The sequence below is a fragment of the Phyllobates terribilis genome, unplaced genomic scaffold (assembly GCF_046119375.1).
Source record: "Phyllobates terribilis strain yellow unplaced genomic scaffold, ASM4611937v1 Scaffold_7__3_contigs__length_470593459, whole genome shotgun sequence".
In the NCBI taxonomy this organism is placed as follows: domain Eukaryota; kingdom Metazoa; phylum Chordata; class Amphibia; order Anura; family Dendrobatidae; genus Phyllobates; species Phyllobates terribilis.
The window spans coordinates 61,408,099-61,425,155 of record NW_027362767.1 but is presented as its reverse complement, the minus strand read 5'-3'; the positions used below and the strand labels follow the sequence as shown (position 1 = coordinate 61,425,155).

Sequence of the window (17,057 nt, the reverse complement as noted above, 5' to 3'; positions counted from 1 at the left end):
CAGTCTGTGTGGACAGAGACTGAATTTATATTGAACTCATGAGCTCTCTCATTCTTAAGCCAGGCTTTTAAAATGTTCAATTTAATATCAGTTTTTTTACAGCCATTCTGAAATGGACTTTCAAAGTGAGTACACCAGACTCATCAGCTCCAACAGATATATTTATACAGTTTTTATTTTGAAATCTGGTAACAAACCACCATATCTTTAATGGTTGTGAGCTGCAATAGCATAATTAACCACAAACAAGTGTGCCACTGTTTAAGAATGGAAACAGACAGGATTTTTTAACCCTTTAAGGCCACCATTACATTTGTAGGAAGAAATCCTGGAAACTATCCATTATATCTGCTGATCCCTGGGGATCCATTTTCTGATACCCTTCACTTCCGATCTCCAGGGAAAGCCTTAGCTGACTGGATATTCTTCCCTGTAGTGGCCACTAGAGGTGAAATATAGTATTACATGCCCGACATTTAAATTCAAGGATGTGTTCACTTTTAGGGGCAACTGTTTATTTTTTTATTTATCTTTTACTTAATTGGATGTATTTTGGGCTAAATATAATTTTTGAAATTGCGTTTAATTACACATTTTGCACCTTTTTCCTTCGATAGCGTCTGTGTGCTTATTGCAGGCTGCAGAATGAGTTACCTGAAAATCTGTCAGTGAGCACATCACAAGGAAAGCAAATCTTTCCTGTGGGGTCATAATTCAGCCAAATGGAGCTTAAAAAAAACAAAACATAAAAAAGAATTACAAAGCTCACTAACAGATTCTCAGTTAACTCGTTCTGCAGCCAGCAATAGAAACTAAAGCCCAGAAGCTATAGAAGGAAAACGGTGCAAAATTTGTAATGAAACCCAATTGCAAAAATTATTTTTAACCCAAAATACATGTATTTAGATGAAAAGAACTGACCCAAAATTGGCCAAACTGTGAAACCCCTATCATCCATGACGTATAGTGACATAATGATGTTATTTTTTCATCCTAATCTTAGTTTTTTTCATTCCGCTCCAGTATTTGGCCCTGACCACAAATCTTTTTGAGGAGCGATCAATGATGTTTACCTTTTTTTTCATTTTTTTCCGCCTCTTCAAAAAGTCCTGGCAGATGTATGACGACCCCGTTACCTGTTGGGAATACACAAGGAGCTTTAAAAAAAAAAATGGCAAAAAAATAATAATTTTTTACCATTATCTGTATGAGCGAGACGCCGCCGTATAACACTGAGCCACGGATACGACTCTGCGGAAATATATGGACTTCAGAGCCAACTGCAGATCGCCAAGTAATACATCTCCCCCCGAAAAGAAGCGCACATCAATTCCCCTAAGGGATATAGATTACAAAGTACATAAAGCGACTCCCGTCCGATCGGAGGAAAAGAGCAATATTAATTCGACACCGGGGAAATATGCTGCGGCTCCATTCGTCATCGGTAAGCAAGAATATACGACCAGTTTGGGAATTTTAAAAGAGCGTTTTTATAGATCTGACTCCAGCGTAAGATAAACTCGGGGCTTTTTTGCCATAAAATCCCATTAAGTGAACAGCCAGAACGTTCAGGTAAAAGAATAATAGTAATGATGTAAAATGCAGCACTCTCCGGAGCAGCGCTCATCTATTTATGGACGTGGGGTCCTGCATAAACCTTACGGAACAACCGATAGATTTTACTGTTTTTATGGTTCTTTCTATAATTTTGGCTTGTTTTTTTTTTTCGTGGCGTGCAGATATTTTCTGGGTGAATTAACGGGAAGCTTTGATTGTTTGATTGAGCATAAAAGTCTGCAACGGATTGTAACAATGGAGATTTACAGCGAGGCCGGAGGGCTGCGGGATAGGAACCACTGACTGAATGGATCTCGTCAGTTTAGATCTGCACGTCCGAATGTACAATGGTGTTGAGGTCACCAACTCTACTACATCAATCCATCCATAAAAAAGTAAGCCGCAAGTGTCCCGAGCGGAAATATTGCACGCATAAGCTTCACTGCCCATCGTCACAATTTCTGCTTCCGCAGGATAGTCATACTCTTGGATAGGTTGGTACAGACAGAATCTGTCTGTTCCCTCTTCCACCTTTCAGCCTGTGCGTCTGAGGTTCAGCACAGCGGGCATGATGACGTCAGTAGATGGCTGTGCAGAGACTCCGTGCGCAGTGATCAGATCGAAGCAGCGCTCTGGGAGAAGGTGAGTGGTTGTATTTATTTATTTTAAATGTCAGTACTTGTGGGTCGAGGTAGGGACAAGATGCCATGAAGGGGGATCAAATTGTATGGAGGCCATGATACTGTGTGTGGGGGACTGTGGAGGGATCATGCTGTGTGTGGGTGACTGTGGGGGCCATCATACTGTGTGCGGGGGACTGTGGGGGAATCAGACTATGTGCATAGGGGTCTGTTGGGCATCAGAATGTGTGTGGGGGACTCTAGGGGCCATCATACTGTGTGTGTAGGATTGTGGAGGTGTGGCATCCCTGAGGGTTCAGTCGTCACAGAGGTACTGCACCTCACCCAGAGGTGTGGCATCTCCTTCTCTCAGGTAAGGACGGAGTGCTGCCCGGGACCCCACCACCTGCACTCAACACTACACTACTCCAGGCCGGCTGGAAGGGCATTATGCACTTCTTCTGCAGCCCCATCCCTGGCTGGAGTGGGGGAAACCAAAAGTGAGGGGGAACCAGTAGTGGGCGTGGGTGGAGGACGCAGAACAGGGGAGCACTTGAATAGGAGGTATATACTGTATAAAGGGGAGCCATCTTAGAGTAGCAGGTCAGTCGTGGATTCAGTAAGAGAGAAGAGGAGAGGAGCAGAGTCTCCTAAGGAGCTCTGCTCCAGAGTGGGGCCTAGTAAGAGAGGCCCAAGAGTGAGAGGGGAGTCAGGGAGGAAGGCTCCAGGAATAGAAGGAATCCCAGGGGGTACAGTGAGTGCAGGACGGCACCTGTGCGCCCCGAATCTGCCAAGTGTCAGAGGGATCAGGCTGCAAGAAGGGCACTGGTCCCTGGACTAGCCGAGTTACTTCAAGTCTCGGCTGGAAAACCGGAGGCTTCTGCACTTTCAGGGTGTTGTTGCCACATTCGCACCTAAGCCGCCGAAAAGGGCACCAAGTCAGGTCCGGGAACTTCAAGTTGCCCAGAGGGATCTCAAGGTACCCGATCGGGACTTTGTGTGGCGAGGCGCAGGGCAGGAGGGAGAAGACCCAGCGCGGGAAGTCGGCTAAGGAAGGAACATACAGAAAGGGGGTCCCGTTGAGTGCTCGAGATACTTGAGGGAGTGCTGAACCCCTGCCTGGTGAACGCAGCGCGACGTGGGAGGTTGACACCTGTACAGTGCCACCTGAAGAACCTAAATAACTGTGAGTAAACTCAGATGACTGCACCCCATTGTTTCTGTAAATTATTTCCACCATGTTATCCCTCCTGCACTACAACGCCCAGCATCACCATCTGCACTTACACTGTCCTGGAGCTGTGCTCTGTCTGTGAAGAGCCGCACCAACTCAGCTGCCCTAACATCTGCCCCAGAGGTCTGCAGCAGCGCCGGTACCCATTACCGGGAACCACAGGTGGCGTCACGAGACCAAACTATTATTCATCCCTTCGAGTAATAGAACCCCTTTTTTTTAAAGAGTGACCCCAGAGTACGGGCCTGGGAGAAGACTGCCGTGACATCCCACAGAAGGTAAAGGCCCGGGTGCCGAGTCCCCCATATCCCCCTGGGCGAGTCAGAGGAATCAGACTGTGTGTAGGTGACTGTTGGGGCATCATACTGTGTCCTCGGGGTGATGTCAGGTATCAGACTGTGTGGGGGACTCTAGGGGCCGTCATACTGTGTGTGGTTGACTGTGGGGGCATCATACTGTATGTGGATGACTGTGGGGGCATCATACTGTGGTGCAGATGACTGTGGGGGCATCATACTGTGTGTAGATGACTGTTGGGGCATCATACTGTGTGTGTGGGGCTGTGGGTGCATTATGCTGTGTGTAGGAACTATGGGAACATCATGATATGTGGGGGGCAAGTTAGTAGCATCATACTATGGGGACATTATACTGTGTTGTGGTTGACTGTGAGGGCATCATACTGTGTGTGGGTGTCTGTGGGGGAAGCATACTGTGTAAGGGTGACTGTATGGGCATCATACTGTCTGTGGGGGCATCATACTGTGTGCGGATGACTGTGTGAGCATCATACTGTGTGTGGGGGCATCATACTATGTGTGGTTGACTTTATGGGCATCATACTGTAAGTGTGGGACTGTGGGGGGAACATTAGTGGCATCATACTATGGGGATGTTATACTGTGTTTGGGGTCACTGTGGCAGCATCATACTTTGCTGGAGGCACTGAGGGGTCATCATACTGTGCATGTGGGGGGTGACTTTCGTATCAAATTCTGGGGGAGGGTTCACTGTGGGGGTATCATGCTGTGTGTGTGGAGGGGGGGATTTTTGAGGGCATCATATTCTATAATGGCCATGAAATGGGTCTTGCAGTTGGTCAGAACGTGGGGCTTCAGTATTGCCATCATTACTGTGTACATGTCGCAAAAGATGTCCCTCTTCCTAATTTAAAGGTTAGGAGGTATGAGCCTTCCTACTTTGTCGAATATTTTTTTAGGTTGTGTGTAGTGGGAATGGGGGGGGGGGGCAATTATGACCTTTGCTATGGGGCCCTGTGATTTCTATGTATGTCACTGATCCCACCCATCTGTTGTCAGCTTCTTTATAGGAGTCTATAGGTAGCCACTATGTCCACATTACGGCAGTGGTGCTAGCCCACCTTTACGTCCCTGTAAGTCTCCAGCTGGAAAGTATTGATCTATTCTATTATTTATAAGACTGTAAATGGTCAGTAGCAAAGACTGAGCCTAGAATGAGATAACTGAGCCGATGTACAGTAAAGTGCTGACCTCACTCTTTGCTGCCAACTATTAGGGTAATTGCACATTAATTGGTATTTGGTGTGAATTTTTTTGCTTTTTTGTGCAGCAATTCTGCTGTATTTAACAGTTCAAACAAAGTGGATGTGATTTCAAGAAAACACCTGCCCACTGTGCGTATAAAGACGCTGTTGAGCTGCACATTTTTTGGTGTGTTTTTTTTCCCTATAGACTTCTATGAGGAGCCTGAAAAACACATGTAAAAAATGCAGTTGTGTTTTTTTAAAGGGGTTATCCAGGAATTTAACATTGATGGCCTATCCTTAGTATAGGTCATCAATGTCTGATCAATGTCAGGGGCCCGCCGACGCCAGCAGAAACATAAACTGGATGTGCGTCCTGTGCATTATACTACATGGATGACTTTGGGCTGTGTATTATACTATATGGATGACTATGAGCTGTGCATTATACTACATGGATGACTATTAGGTGCACTATACTACAGGGATGACTATGGGCTGTGCATTATACTGTATGGGTGACTAGGAGCCGTGCACTATACTTTATGGAGGACTATGGGCCGTGCATTATACTACATGAATGACTATTAGGTGCACTATACTACAGGGATGACTATGGGCTGTGCATTATACTACATGGATGACTTTGGGCTGTGTATTATATTTTATGGTGGACTATGGGCTGTGCATTATACTACATGGATGACTATGAGCTGTGCACTATACTTTAAGGAGGACTATGGACCGTGCATTATACTACATGGATGACTATGAGGAGCATTATACTACAGGGATGACTATGGGCTGTGCATTATGCTACATGGATGACTATGAGCTGTGCATTGTACTTTATGGAGGTCTACTGACTGTGAATTATACTAAATGGATGACTATGAGTTGCATTATACTACATGGATGATTATGGTCTGTGCATTATACTATATGGATGACTATGAGCTGTGCACTATACTTTATGTAGGACTATGGGCCGTGCATTATACTACATGGATGACTATGAGGTGCATTATACTACATGGATGACTATGCACTGTGCATTATACTATATGGATGACTATGAGGTGCATTATACTACATGGATGACTATGGGCTGTGCATTATACTTTATGGATGACTATGAGCTGTGCATTATACTTTATGGAGGACTATGGACCGTGCATTATACTACATGGATGACTATGAGGTGCATTATACTACATGGATGACTATGGGCTGTGTATTATACTTTATGTAAGACTATGGGCTGTTCAGTATATTATATGGAGTACTATGGGATGCATTATACTATATGGAGGACTATGGGGGGGTGCATTATACTATATGGAGGCCTATGGGGGGTGCATTATACTATAAGGAGGCCTATGGGGGGTGCATTATACTATATGAACGACTATGGGGGATGCATTATACTATATGCAGGACTATGGGCTGTGCATTATACTGCATGGATGACTATGGGCTGTGCATTATACTACAGTAATGACTATGGGCTGTGCATTATGCTACATGGATGACTATGGTCTGTGCAGTATACTATATGGAGGACTATGGGATGCATTATACTATATGGAGGCCTATAGGGGGTGCACTTTGCTATATGAAGGACTATGGGATGCAGTATACTATATGGAGGACTATGGGATGCATTATATTATATGGATGACTATGGGGGATGCATTATACTATATTGAGGACTATGGGGTGCATTATACTTCTGCTATGGGGCCCCATGACTTCTATGTACGCCCCTGGTGAGTATAATGGTTTATTTTTTTTCTATACATTATAGAACAGAGTCAAAACAGGGGACAGATACCAGAATGAGGGAATATATACCATGATGGAGGGCGCGTATATAATTTATTCAGGATGGGGGGGGCCCATCAGACTCTAGTTATGCCACTGTCAGTGTGGGTGCGAGACCCAGCACCTCCACTGAACAGCTGTCTCTGGTGTTGGTGGCGGCCAGAACTGCTCAGTTATGGAACTGCACAGCGCAGCTTCGTTGACTGTATAATGGCCGAGTCCGGGTACTGCACATCCAACTCATATTCAAATCAATAGGGGCAGCTGATCAGAGGGGTGCCGGGTCTCGCACCCCCACTGATCAGACATTGATGAGCAATCCTAAGGATAGGCCATCAATGTTAAAGTCCTGAACAACCCCTCAAAGTGCAGAAGCCCAGCTTTTCTGCACTAAAAAATGCACAAAAAGACCCACTTCAAATTTGCACCAATGCATAAAAAAAGGGGAAAATGCATTAAAGGAATGCAGCAAAAATGCAGAATTCAGAACAGATTGATATTGAGTACTTTGGTGCGGACAAATGCAGAAAAAACGCATCGGAAAAAAAACAGCGGTTTTGCACTTCAGAACATGGTGACAGTAGGAAATCTGCAATGTTTTACCATACCAGGACAGGACTGTACAAACTGTAATCCACATGCTGTGAAAAAAATGTATCAAAATCTGCAGCTTTTCCGCAACGATATCCACAATTAAAATCACTAGATGTGGTACATATTTCATTGTGAATTTTGCATTATAAAAAAACGACAGCATATGACAGTCCACTGTGAACTTACTCTAGAGAAAAGAGCGCTACAAGTGTGCCCCTTTAGTTTTTATTTTAGCACTATGTTCACACAGACCTTATTAAACAATGAACACGACGTGTAAATTACTGAAGAAGAACCCAGCGGTATCCGGTGCATTCGCGTTGTGAAGGTAAAGCCGAAGCCAGTAGAACGCGCGTCACTGCACGGGGTGCCACTGCGCTATTCTCCAGTACTTAAAAGGGTTGTCCAGAAAAGGGTTCAAGTCTGCAGAAATTCTCTGGAAAGTAGAAGTGTTCATGGTCTTTCCTGCAATTTGTAATACGCCATTGTACCAAATGAGGCAGGTTTTTTGGGTGCAGCATACTGGTAAATTGCCCAGAGTCCCATTTTCAATCTTGAAGACCATCAAAGAGAAATGATCATCATAAAATCATCTATTGTTTAAATCAGATTTTTGTGTTACATGTATTTTTTAAATCTTTTTGCCAATTTTTTTTTCTTTTATATATCACAATCTGTATTAAAAAAAATAGAATAGGTCACTGGGACTAGTTTAGACTCTTAATCCCTCAGGAAACAACACATGTACATTAGAAGCAATGAGCTGACTCTGACATTATCTATTTTTATTGAAGCATCTAATGAGCGTGTGCAAAAGTCATTGTATAGGAGGAGTAGGTGAGCTGTGACATCACCTATTGTGAATGGTGGATCCTGTGATATCTACTGTATATAGAGGTGTTATCAGTCATTGTACAGGAGGAGGAGGTGAGCTGTGACATCTATTGTGAATGATGGATCTTGTGTTATCTACTGTATATAGAGGAGTTATTAGTCATTGTACAGGAGGAGGAGGTGAGCTGTGACATCTATTGTGAATGATGGATCTTGTGTTATCTACTGTATATAGAGGAGTTATTAGTCATTGTACAGGAGGAGGAGGAGGTGAGCTGTGACATCACCTATTGTGAATGGTGGATCCTGTGTTATCTACCGTATATAGAGGTGTTATCAGTCATTATACAGGAGGGGGGGGGGTGAGCTGTGACATCGCCTATTGTGATTGGTGGTTCCTGTGTGATCAGCTGTATATAGAGGTGCTACTTGTCACTGTCATACTGTCTCTGCTGATAAGGAGTGTGCTGAAAATTCTTCCTGAAGGACAGGAAGTAAGAGTCTAAAAATGCCCCAATGGCCAGTGTGAAAATTGCAAGAGCTCCAATTGTTTTTTTTAATAAAGATCGTGATATGAAAAAAACCTCACTGCCAAATGTTTTTAACAATACATGTAACACAAAAACCTGATTTAAACAATAGATCAATTCCTGATGATCCTTTAAGGACAGAATCCCTAGGAGTTCCAGGGATTTTACCATTTACTCCTTCATTATTCAGGCACTGTATGGCGGTGTTATTTGGAGACTGAATAACAATTTTATGTTGGCATGGAATGACAGCATTGTGTAGGACACCTATGGTAGTTTTATATGGTAGTATTATTAGGCTACTGTACTATTATATTAATTAGAAATTGTATGATGATATAACAGTGTAGAATAATCCATTTTATGGTCTTCCAGAAAAGCTGAAATGACCAGTTAAGAAATCCCCCTGATATAACGAAGCTGAATAAAGTTTAAACTTTTCTTACAAACTTTTTTTAAACTTGAAAACTGACCAAGACGTAACTTTTTGGATGGATTTTTTTCTCTTTCAGAGTAAATGTCTACAAAAGTAAGGGCTTATGGAGAAATCTGTGTAAATTGGTCCAAGCCTGGACTGCAATGCACGGACTGGCCAGGGGTCTCCTGACCTGAGCGTCACAGCCTCATAGACACGGGCGGACATAGCATTGGTACAACCTGAAAGGAGGCAACGTCCACCTCCAAATCTGGTGGAACTGTGCATTATGAGGAGCTATTGGACTGCAAAGGGCCCATGTATTGTTCTTGCACAGTGGTCCCTTCTGTCTGTGTTCCGGCTCCTGCTCATAGACATATATGAAGCTGTGACATTGGGGTCAGTCCGTGCATTGCAGTCCGTGCTCAGAAGTCGGAAAGTCTGCGTGAGCCCTAATAGTAGTATGTGTGGCTTTGTTTGATACCTACTCGAAAAAAGTAACAGGACTAAGTATGAATCTGTGCTATTCTTTTATTTCACCACTAGATGTCATGATAGCAAAAGGGATTTATTTAGGCATTCAACAATCACCGTCATATACTGCACATCACTGGCGGACACAGACAGAAGAACAATACATGGCCCCTCAGCAGTTCAATAGCTCATCATAATGCACAATTCCACCTGCTTTGGAGATGGTAGTGGCCCCTGACCTCTCGGGGCCCTGGTTGCACCAATGGGATGTCTGCCCTTCTGCACATGATTCTTTGGATCGGTCTATGGTTTAACTCCTGTTTAGATATGTAAATCCCAGTGTGCTTGGTCTTTTATGATGTCATCGGTACATTTGCTCTATTTGATGTGTCCAGATTCCCTTTAAAAATCACTTTTTTTTTCATTAGATCTCATATACTATAGGAAAGCACTTACCGATAAAGGAAATTGCTTTGGGATTAATAATGCCACTGGGAAAGAGATGGAAATCATATTCCTTTCCTTCTACCACAACCGTATGTCCTGCATTGTTTCCTCCCTGAAGATAAGAAAACCATATATCAGTGACAAATTACTATAAGGATTATATATATATATATATATATATATATATATATATATATACACATTTACACACAATGTGAAAAATCACACTTCCCTGTGACTGTACTGAGCCACAGAGTAAGCACTGCATACTGGCTGTATCCTGGGTGGAGATGGGTAGGTGGGAAGCCATAAGGAAAATGATGTACAGCGGTGTGAAAAAGTGTTTACCCCCTCCCTGATTTCTTATTCTTTTGCATGTTTCTCACACTTAAATGTTTCAGATCACAAAACAAATTTAAATATTAGACAAAGATAACGCAAGTAACCACAAAATGCAGTTTTTAAATTAAGGTCTTTATGATTAAGGGAAAAAGAAATCCAAACCTACAGGGCTCTGTGTGAAAAAGTGATTCCACCCCCTTTAAAACATAAATTAGCTGTGGTTTATCACATCTTTGGGAAGCTGAGTTCATTTTTCCCAGCTACACACAGGCCTGATTACTGCCACACCTGTTCTCAATCAAGAGATCACTTAAATAGGAAGTGTCTGACAAAGTGAAGTAGACCAAAAGATCCTCGAAAGCAACACGTCATGCTGCGATCCAAAGCAATTCAGGAACAAATGAGAAACAAAGTATTTGAGATCTATCAGTCTGGAAAAGGTTATAAAGCCATTTCTAAAGCTTTGGGACTCCAGCGAACCACAGTGAGAGCCATTATACACAAATGGCGAAAACATGGAACAGTGGTGAACCATCCCAGGAGTGGCCGGCCGACCAAAATGACCCCAAGAGCACAGCGATGAGTCATCCAAGACCTCACAAAAGACCGCACAACAACATCCAAAGAACTGCAGGCCTCACTTGCCTCAGTTAAGGTCAGTGTTCATGACTCCACCATAAGAAAGAGACTAGGAAAAAATGGCATGTATGGCAGAGTTCCAAGACGAAAACCACTGCTGAGCAAAAAAGAACATAAAGGCTCGTCTCAGTTTTGCCAGAAAATATCTTGATGATCGCCAAGACCTTTGGGAGAATACTCTGTGGACTGGCGAGACAAAAGTTGAACTTTTTGGAAAGTTTATCTCCCATTACATCTGGCATCGAAGTAACATAGCATTTCAGAAAAGGAACATCATACCATCAATAAAATATGGTGGTGGTAGTGTGATGGACTTGGGCTGTTTTGCTGCACCAGGACCTGGATGACTTGCTGTGGTAAATGGAACCATGAATTCTGCTGTCTACCAAAAAATCCTGAAGGAGAATATCCGGCCATCTGTTTGTGATGTCAAGCTGTAGTGTACTTGGGTTATGCAGCAGGACAATGAAACAAAAAAAACACCAGCAAGTCCACCTCTGAATGGCTTAAGAAAAACAAAATTATGACTTTGGAGTGACCTAGTCAATGTCCAGACCTTAATCTGATTGAGATGCTGTGGCATGACGTTAAAAAGGCGGTTAATGCTCCAATGTGGCTGAATTGCAACAATTTTGCAAAGATGAGTGGCCAAAATTCCTCCATAGGGTTGTAAAAGACTCACTGCCTGTTATCGTAAACGCTTGATTGCAGTTGTTGCTGCTAAGGGCAGCCCAACCAGTTATTAGGTTTAGGAGGCAATCACTTTTTCACACAGGGCCCTGTAGGTTTGGATTTCTTTCTCTCTTAATAATAAAGACCTTCATTTAAAAACTGCATTTTGTGATTACTTGTATTATCTGTGTTTAATATTTAGATTTGATTTGTGATCTGAAACATTTAAGTGTGACAAACATGGAAAGGAATAGGAAATTAGGAAGGGGGGAAAAACTTTTTTTCACACCACTGTAGTGTTCCCAAACAATATTTGTGCATTTTTTAGTAGCCCTGTTGGTTCCCTTCCCCTCACTGTCTCTGCTGATTTTGCAGGGCCATGATCCGGCATTTTCATACAGTCTTGACATGCTGTGGTCATCAGTGCGGATCGGCTGTGTGATGCTGTGCCATTCTTCTGGCCTTTAGAAATGACTCTCATGTCTGAGAATCCTAAAATAGTTCCCTAACACTTAAACCTTGACCTGTAATAATTGCCGGACTTATATTAGTCGGCAGATAACATTTACTGAGATCTCTACATATCAATTAGAACAACTGGTGGCATCATACTATGCTACTTTGCCTTATGTAGAGGATTCCAGGTAAACCGGTCACAGATTACACAGCAAATGGATATATTACATAAAGCGAGGAGAGGAGGGGGATGCAGCTGCAGTTGCTCATTGATTATTCAAAAAGAGAGAAGAGGGATGCAGCTGCAGTTTTTCATTCACTGATTCAAAAAGAGGAGAGATGAGAGGAACAAAGCTATAGTTACTCAATGAATGTTTTAAAAGAGAGGAGAGAAGGGGGATGCAGCTGTAGTTACTCAATGAATGTGTGAAAAGAGAGGAGAGGAGGGGGATGCAGCTGTAGTTACTCATTGATTGCGTGGAAAGAGAGGAGAGGGGTGCAGTTACAGTTACCCATTAATTGTGTGATAAGAGAGGAGAGGAGGGGGATGCAGCTGCAGTTACTCCTTGACTGAAAATTAAAGAGAGAAGGAGGATGTAGATGCAGTTCCTCATTCACTGAGTGAACAGAGAGAAGATGATTGAGATACAGCTGCAGCTTCTCACTCACAGTTTGAAAAGAGGTGAGGAGGGGGATGCAGCAGCAGTTAGTCACTGAATGTTTGAAAATTATGGAGAGAAGGAGGATATATCTGCAGTTTTTCATTCACTGATTAAAAAAGAGGAGAGGAAAGAAAAGAGGAGGGGGTTCAGCTGCCATTACTCTTTGACTGAAAAGTAAGTAGAGAAGGGGGATTCAGCTGCAGTTCATCATTCACTGAGTGAGAAGAGAAGAGTGGATTGGGATACAGCTGCAGCTTCTCACTCACAGTTTGAAAAGAGGAGAGGAAAAGGATGCAGCTGCAGTTACTCAATTACAGTTTGAAAAGTGAGGAGAGAAGGGGGGATGCAGCTGCAGTTACTCAATTACAGTTTGAAAAGTGAGGAGAGAAGGGGGGATGCAGCTGCAGTTACTCAATTACAGTTTGAAAAGTGAGGAGAGAAGGGGAATGCAGCTGCAGTTACTCAATTACAGTTTGAAAAGTGAGGAGAGAAGGGGGATGCAGCTGCAGTTACTCAATTACAGTTTGAAAAGTGAGGAGAGAAGGGGGATGCAGCTGCAGTTACTCAATTACAGTTTGAAAAGTGAGGAGAGAAGGGAGATGCAGCTGCAGTTACTCAATTACAGTTTGAAAAGTGAGGAGAGAAGGGGGGATGCAGCTGCAGTTACTCAATTACAGTTTGAAAAGTGAGGAGAGAAGGGGGGATGCAGCTGCAGTTACTCAATTACAGTTTGAAAAGTGAGGAGAGAAGGGGAATGCAGCTGCAGTTACTCAATTACAGTTTGAAAAGTGAGGAGAGAAGGGGGATGCAGCTGCAGTTACTCAATTACAGTTTGAAAAGTGAGGAGAGAAGGGGGATGCAGCTGCAGTTACTCAATTACAGTTTGAAAAGTGAGGAGAGAAGGGAGATGCAGCTGCAGTTACTCAATTACAGTTTGAAATGTGAGGAGAGAAGGGGAATGCAGCTGCAGTTACTCAATTACAGTTTGAAAAGTGAGGAGAGAAGGGGGATGCAGCTGCAGTTACTCAATTACAGTTTGAAAAGTGAGGAGAGAAGGGGAATGCAGCTGCAGTTACTCAATTACAGTTTGAAAAGTGAGGAGAGAAGGGGGATGCAGCTGCAGTTACTCAATTACAGTTTGAAAAGTGAGGAGAGAAGGGGGATGCAGCTGCAGTTACTCAATTACAGTTTGAAAAGTGAGGAGAGAAGGGGGATGCAGCTGCAGTTACTCAATTACAGTTTGAAAAGTGAGGAGAGAAGGGGGATGCAGCTGCAGTTACTCAATTACAGTTTGAAAAGTGAGGAGAGAAGGGGGATGCAGCTGCAGTTACTCAATTACAGTTTGAAAAGTGAGGAGAGGAGGTGGATGCAGCTGCAGTTACTCAATTACAGTTTGAAAAGTGAGGAGAGGAGGGGGATGCAGCTGCAGTTACTCACAGAGGGTGAAAATGTGCATGCACGTTGATCACTCTGTAATATGCTATGGTCTTCATTATCAGAGTGACATAGGATTGTAATATTTATCCATTGGGCTAGAAAGCCTCCATGAAATTGGCATAACATTTACATAAAATCTGAATAAAATATGGTGATTGTGCAATTACGGTGCAGATTTTACTAGCCAGGAGGATATAACTTTCCATTCTAGAACAGCTCATGTAATGTAAAACCTGACCTTCTCCTACTGTATTTTTATTTTGCGGATTGCTGCCCTGACCTCTAGGATACCCTCAGTTGTAGCTTTAAATAGCTTTCACATTTGGCTAGACTGGTATGAAGTTTCATACTCACTATCCAGAGGAATGGGAAGCCTGAAAGTTTACAATTCCTTCACTTATTAAATACAGTGGAAGCTTAAAGTGAACCTGAAATCTGAATTATCCCACCGAAACCACAGGCAGCATGAATCAGACACTTGATCCATAATTCCACCAGGTATGTTTTACTCTGAAAGTGGCCACCTTTCACCCATGTAAATGAATGGCCAAATGATAATACATGAATGGCCAAGATGGCTGCGCCTCTTACCAAGCTGCTCTTCACTGACTCGTAGATATGATGTCCATATAAAGGCCCTTTAAAAAAACAGGTTGTCTTGATGACGAAGGAAAAAGAAGACTAATCTTGTCATCTTCTAGCCTTTGAAAGGGAGTCTTGACTCTTTGACAATCCCATAAGACAAACTTTTCAAGTTCTTTATAATGTCTGGTCACTTTCCTTCAGAATCAGAGAACTTAACTCAATTGCCAACTATTGACCTTCCTGCCATGGATGACCTGAAATAGTAGTGGTCATTCGAAAGAATACACAATCACAAAGGTCCAAGCTGTTGAAACCTACCCTTCTGTACCTACTGTCTCCAGGTCTTCCAGTTTTTGCCCTTATTTTATTCCCGCTGCTGCCCTGGGTATTCAGTTTTTATTTTTTAAAAATGACGCCATCCAGTTTCAAAGATACAGACCTTTTTATTTAGTGCTACCTTTTAAAGTCAATACCAGGAGGTTATGGACCATAGGGTAATAATGAAGAAGGAAGAACACAAAGGAAATGTCCAGCATCGGAACCCATGTTTGGTGAGTCTTGCTCTTGTCCTTAAAGAAGACTTCCTGGATACTTCAAGGATACCTGGGTATAACAAAAATAGTTCAAGACCTTCAGTTAGACAGCTCTTCACTGGCTTGAATCACTTTTCTTTTGTGGAATATTTGCTTGGAATATATGCCGTCTTGATAAAACCTAAAGAGATGGACAGTAGAAGGATGCTTCCTCGGAGCTGATCGCAAGTCATTCGAATCACATATGGAATCTCATTTCCATGGAGCAAAAAATCTTCTACAAGATGTGGACTAGAGGTTAATTTTGCATTAAATTGATTTTCCAAAATTAGGAAACATGGCGGCTCTCTTCCGAAGACACTACTACACCTGTCCTCAGCTCCACTGAAGTGAAGATCGCTGAGCTGCAATACCCAACACAGCCTGCGAACTGAAATAAATATCCATGACTTTCTGGACAGCTTCTTTAACTAGGACTATTATTCTTAGATACAGAACCAGTTGAATCTTTGGAACATTGTTTGGGCTAAAGCAAATTTGGCTAGCTTCACACTTGTGTTATAAACTGAAAAACAGAATGTATATGAGAAATGGATCCCATCATATGACGGTCACAAATGAAGACCCAACGGAACAGATTGGCTCCATTAGGTTTTTGCTAGGGTGTTTGAAATGAAGTCTTAACTATATCAAGTACAAAGCTAAATACGTCACCTTGGAAAAGTGCATGCTACAAAAAATGAAAGTAATCGTATCCAATTGTAACTCACTAGTACACTCAGGTTTCTCATCCTATGCTCTCGAGTATTGACTACTCCAGCAGAACTTTAACCTGAAGATTTTGAGTCCTGAAGCCAAATCTGTAAAGACCCCATAATAGACATTAAAATAATGCCGGCGAATCTGGCCGATAGTGACGGGATCAGCCAACAGTATAATATGTATGGGGGCCTCCTGACTCCCCAAATAGATGATGTTGAGGGGTAGAAGGATCCTGTGGATCCAATTTCAGACTACTGACCTCTTGTTGTCTTTGAGATAAGGCACCTCAAGAGATATCTGGCAGCTGCTCTCTCAAGGAGAATACAGGAGCTCTTGGCCAACTGAACGTTCTGTGTATGGGAGATTTGGTGAAGATACCTGCCAACCGACAAACCTAAAGTGTATTAGGAGCTTTACAGAGCCCCCACTACCTTCCATATATATTAGTGCCTTTCCAAGCAAAAGGGTACAGGTGCCACTTCCCCCTCAGCATCATTAGACAGGTCATCCAACCTCACTGTCACAGTGTCAAGAGACTTTGGGCACCTACCTGGTCCTTTGAACTAGGGGCGCCCTAGTCTATCCCTGTTCCCCGTATTACTCCTGAAGGTGGAGACGCCGGGTTCTCATACCTAGCTATGCTTCTAACTTAACCCTTATCTGATGCCTCCCCCACCTAGGAGGGTGTAGGGCAGAAGTGTATAGGAAAACACTAACCAGACAGACAGGGATAAAAGAAAACTACAATCATACAAATACACTCACAAAACAACAGAGTGGGAAACATGGGAGGAATAGGAGGCACAAACCAAATGTGAGAGGATAAGAAGAAACACGCAAACCAACTCCAAACAGCAATCTCCAGAAAAACTCTCCAACCGCCAACTCCAAACACTGACCTTTCTCCTTCACCACCAAGCCAGGAAGTAGCGCTAT

At 42.9% G+C, this 17,057-nt stretch overlaps 1 protein-coding gene across 1 annotated transcript in view; it reads right to left on the bottom strand.

Moving 5' to 3' along the window:
* ADSS1 (adenylosuccinate synthase 1) overlaps positions 1 to 17,057 on the bottom strand; it is a 96,972-nt gene that overhangs the window by 63,258 nt on the left and 16,657 nt on the right. Inside the window, exons 2-3 of the mRNA XM_073637510.1 lie at positions 10,043 to 10,145; positions 1,074 to 1,136 (exon numbers count right to left, since the gene is read on the bottom strand). Coding sequence (XP_073493611.1) covers positions 1,074 to 1,136; positions 10,043 to 10,145 — 166 coding nt within the window. The remainder of the gene's footprint in view (positions 1 to 1,073; positions 1,137 to 10,042; positions 10,146 to 17,057) is intronic.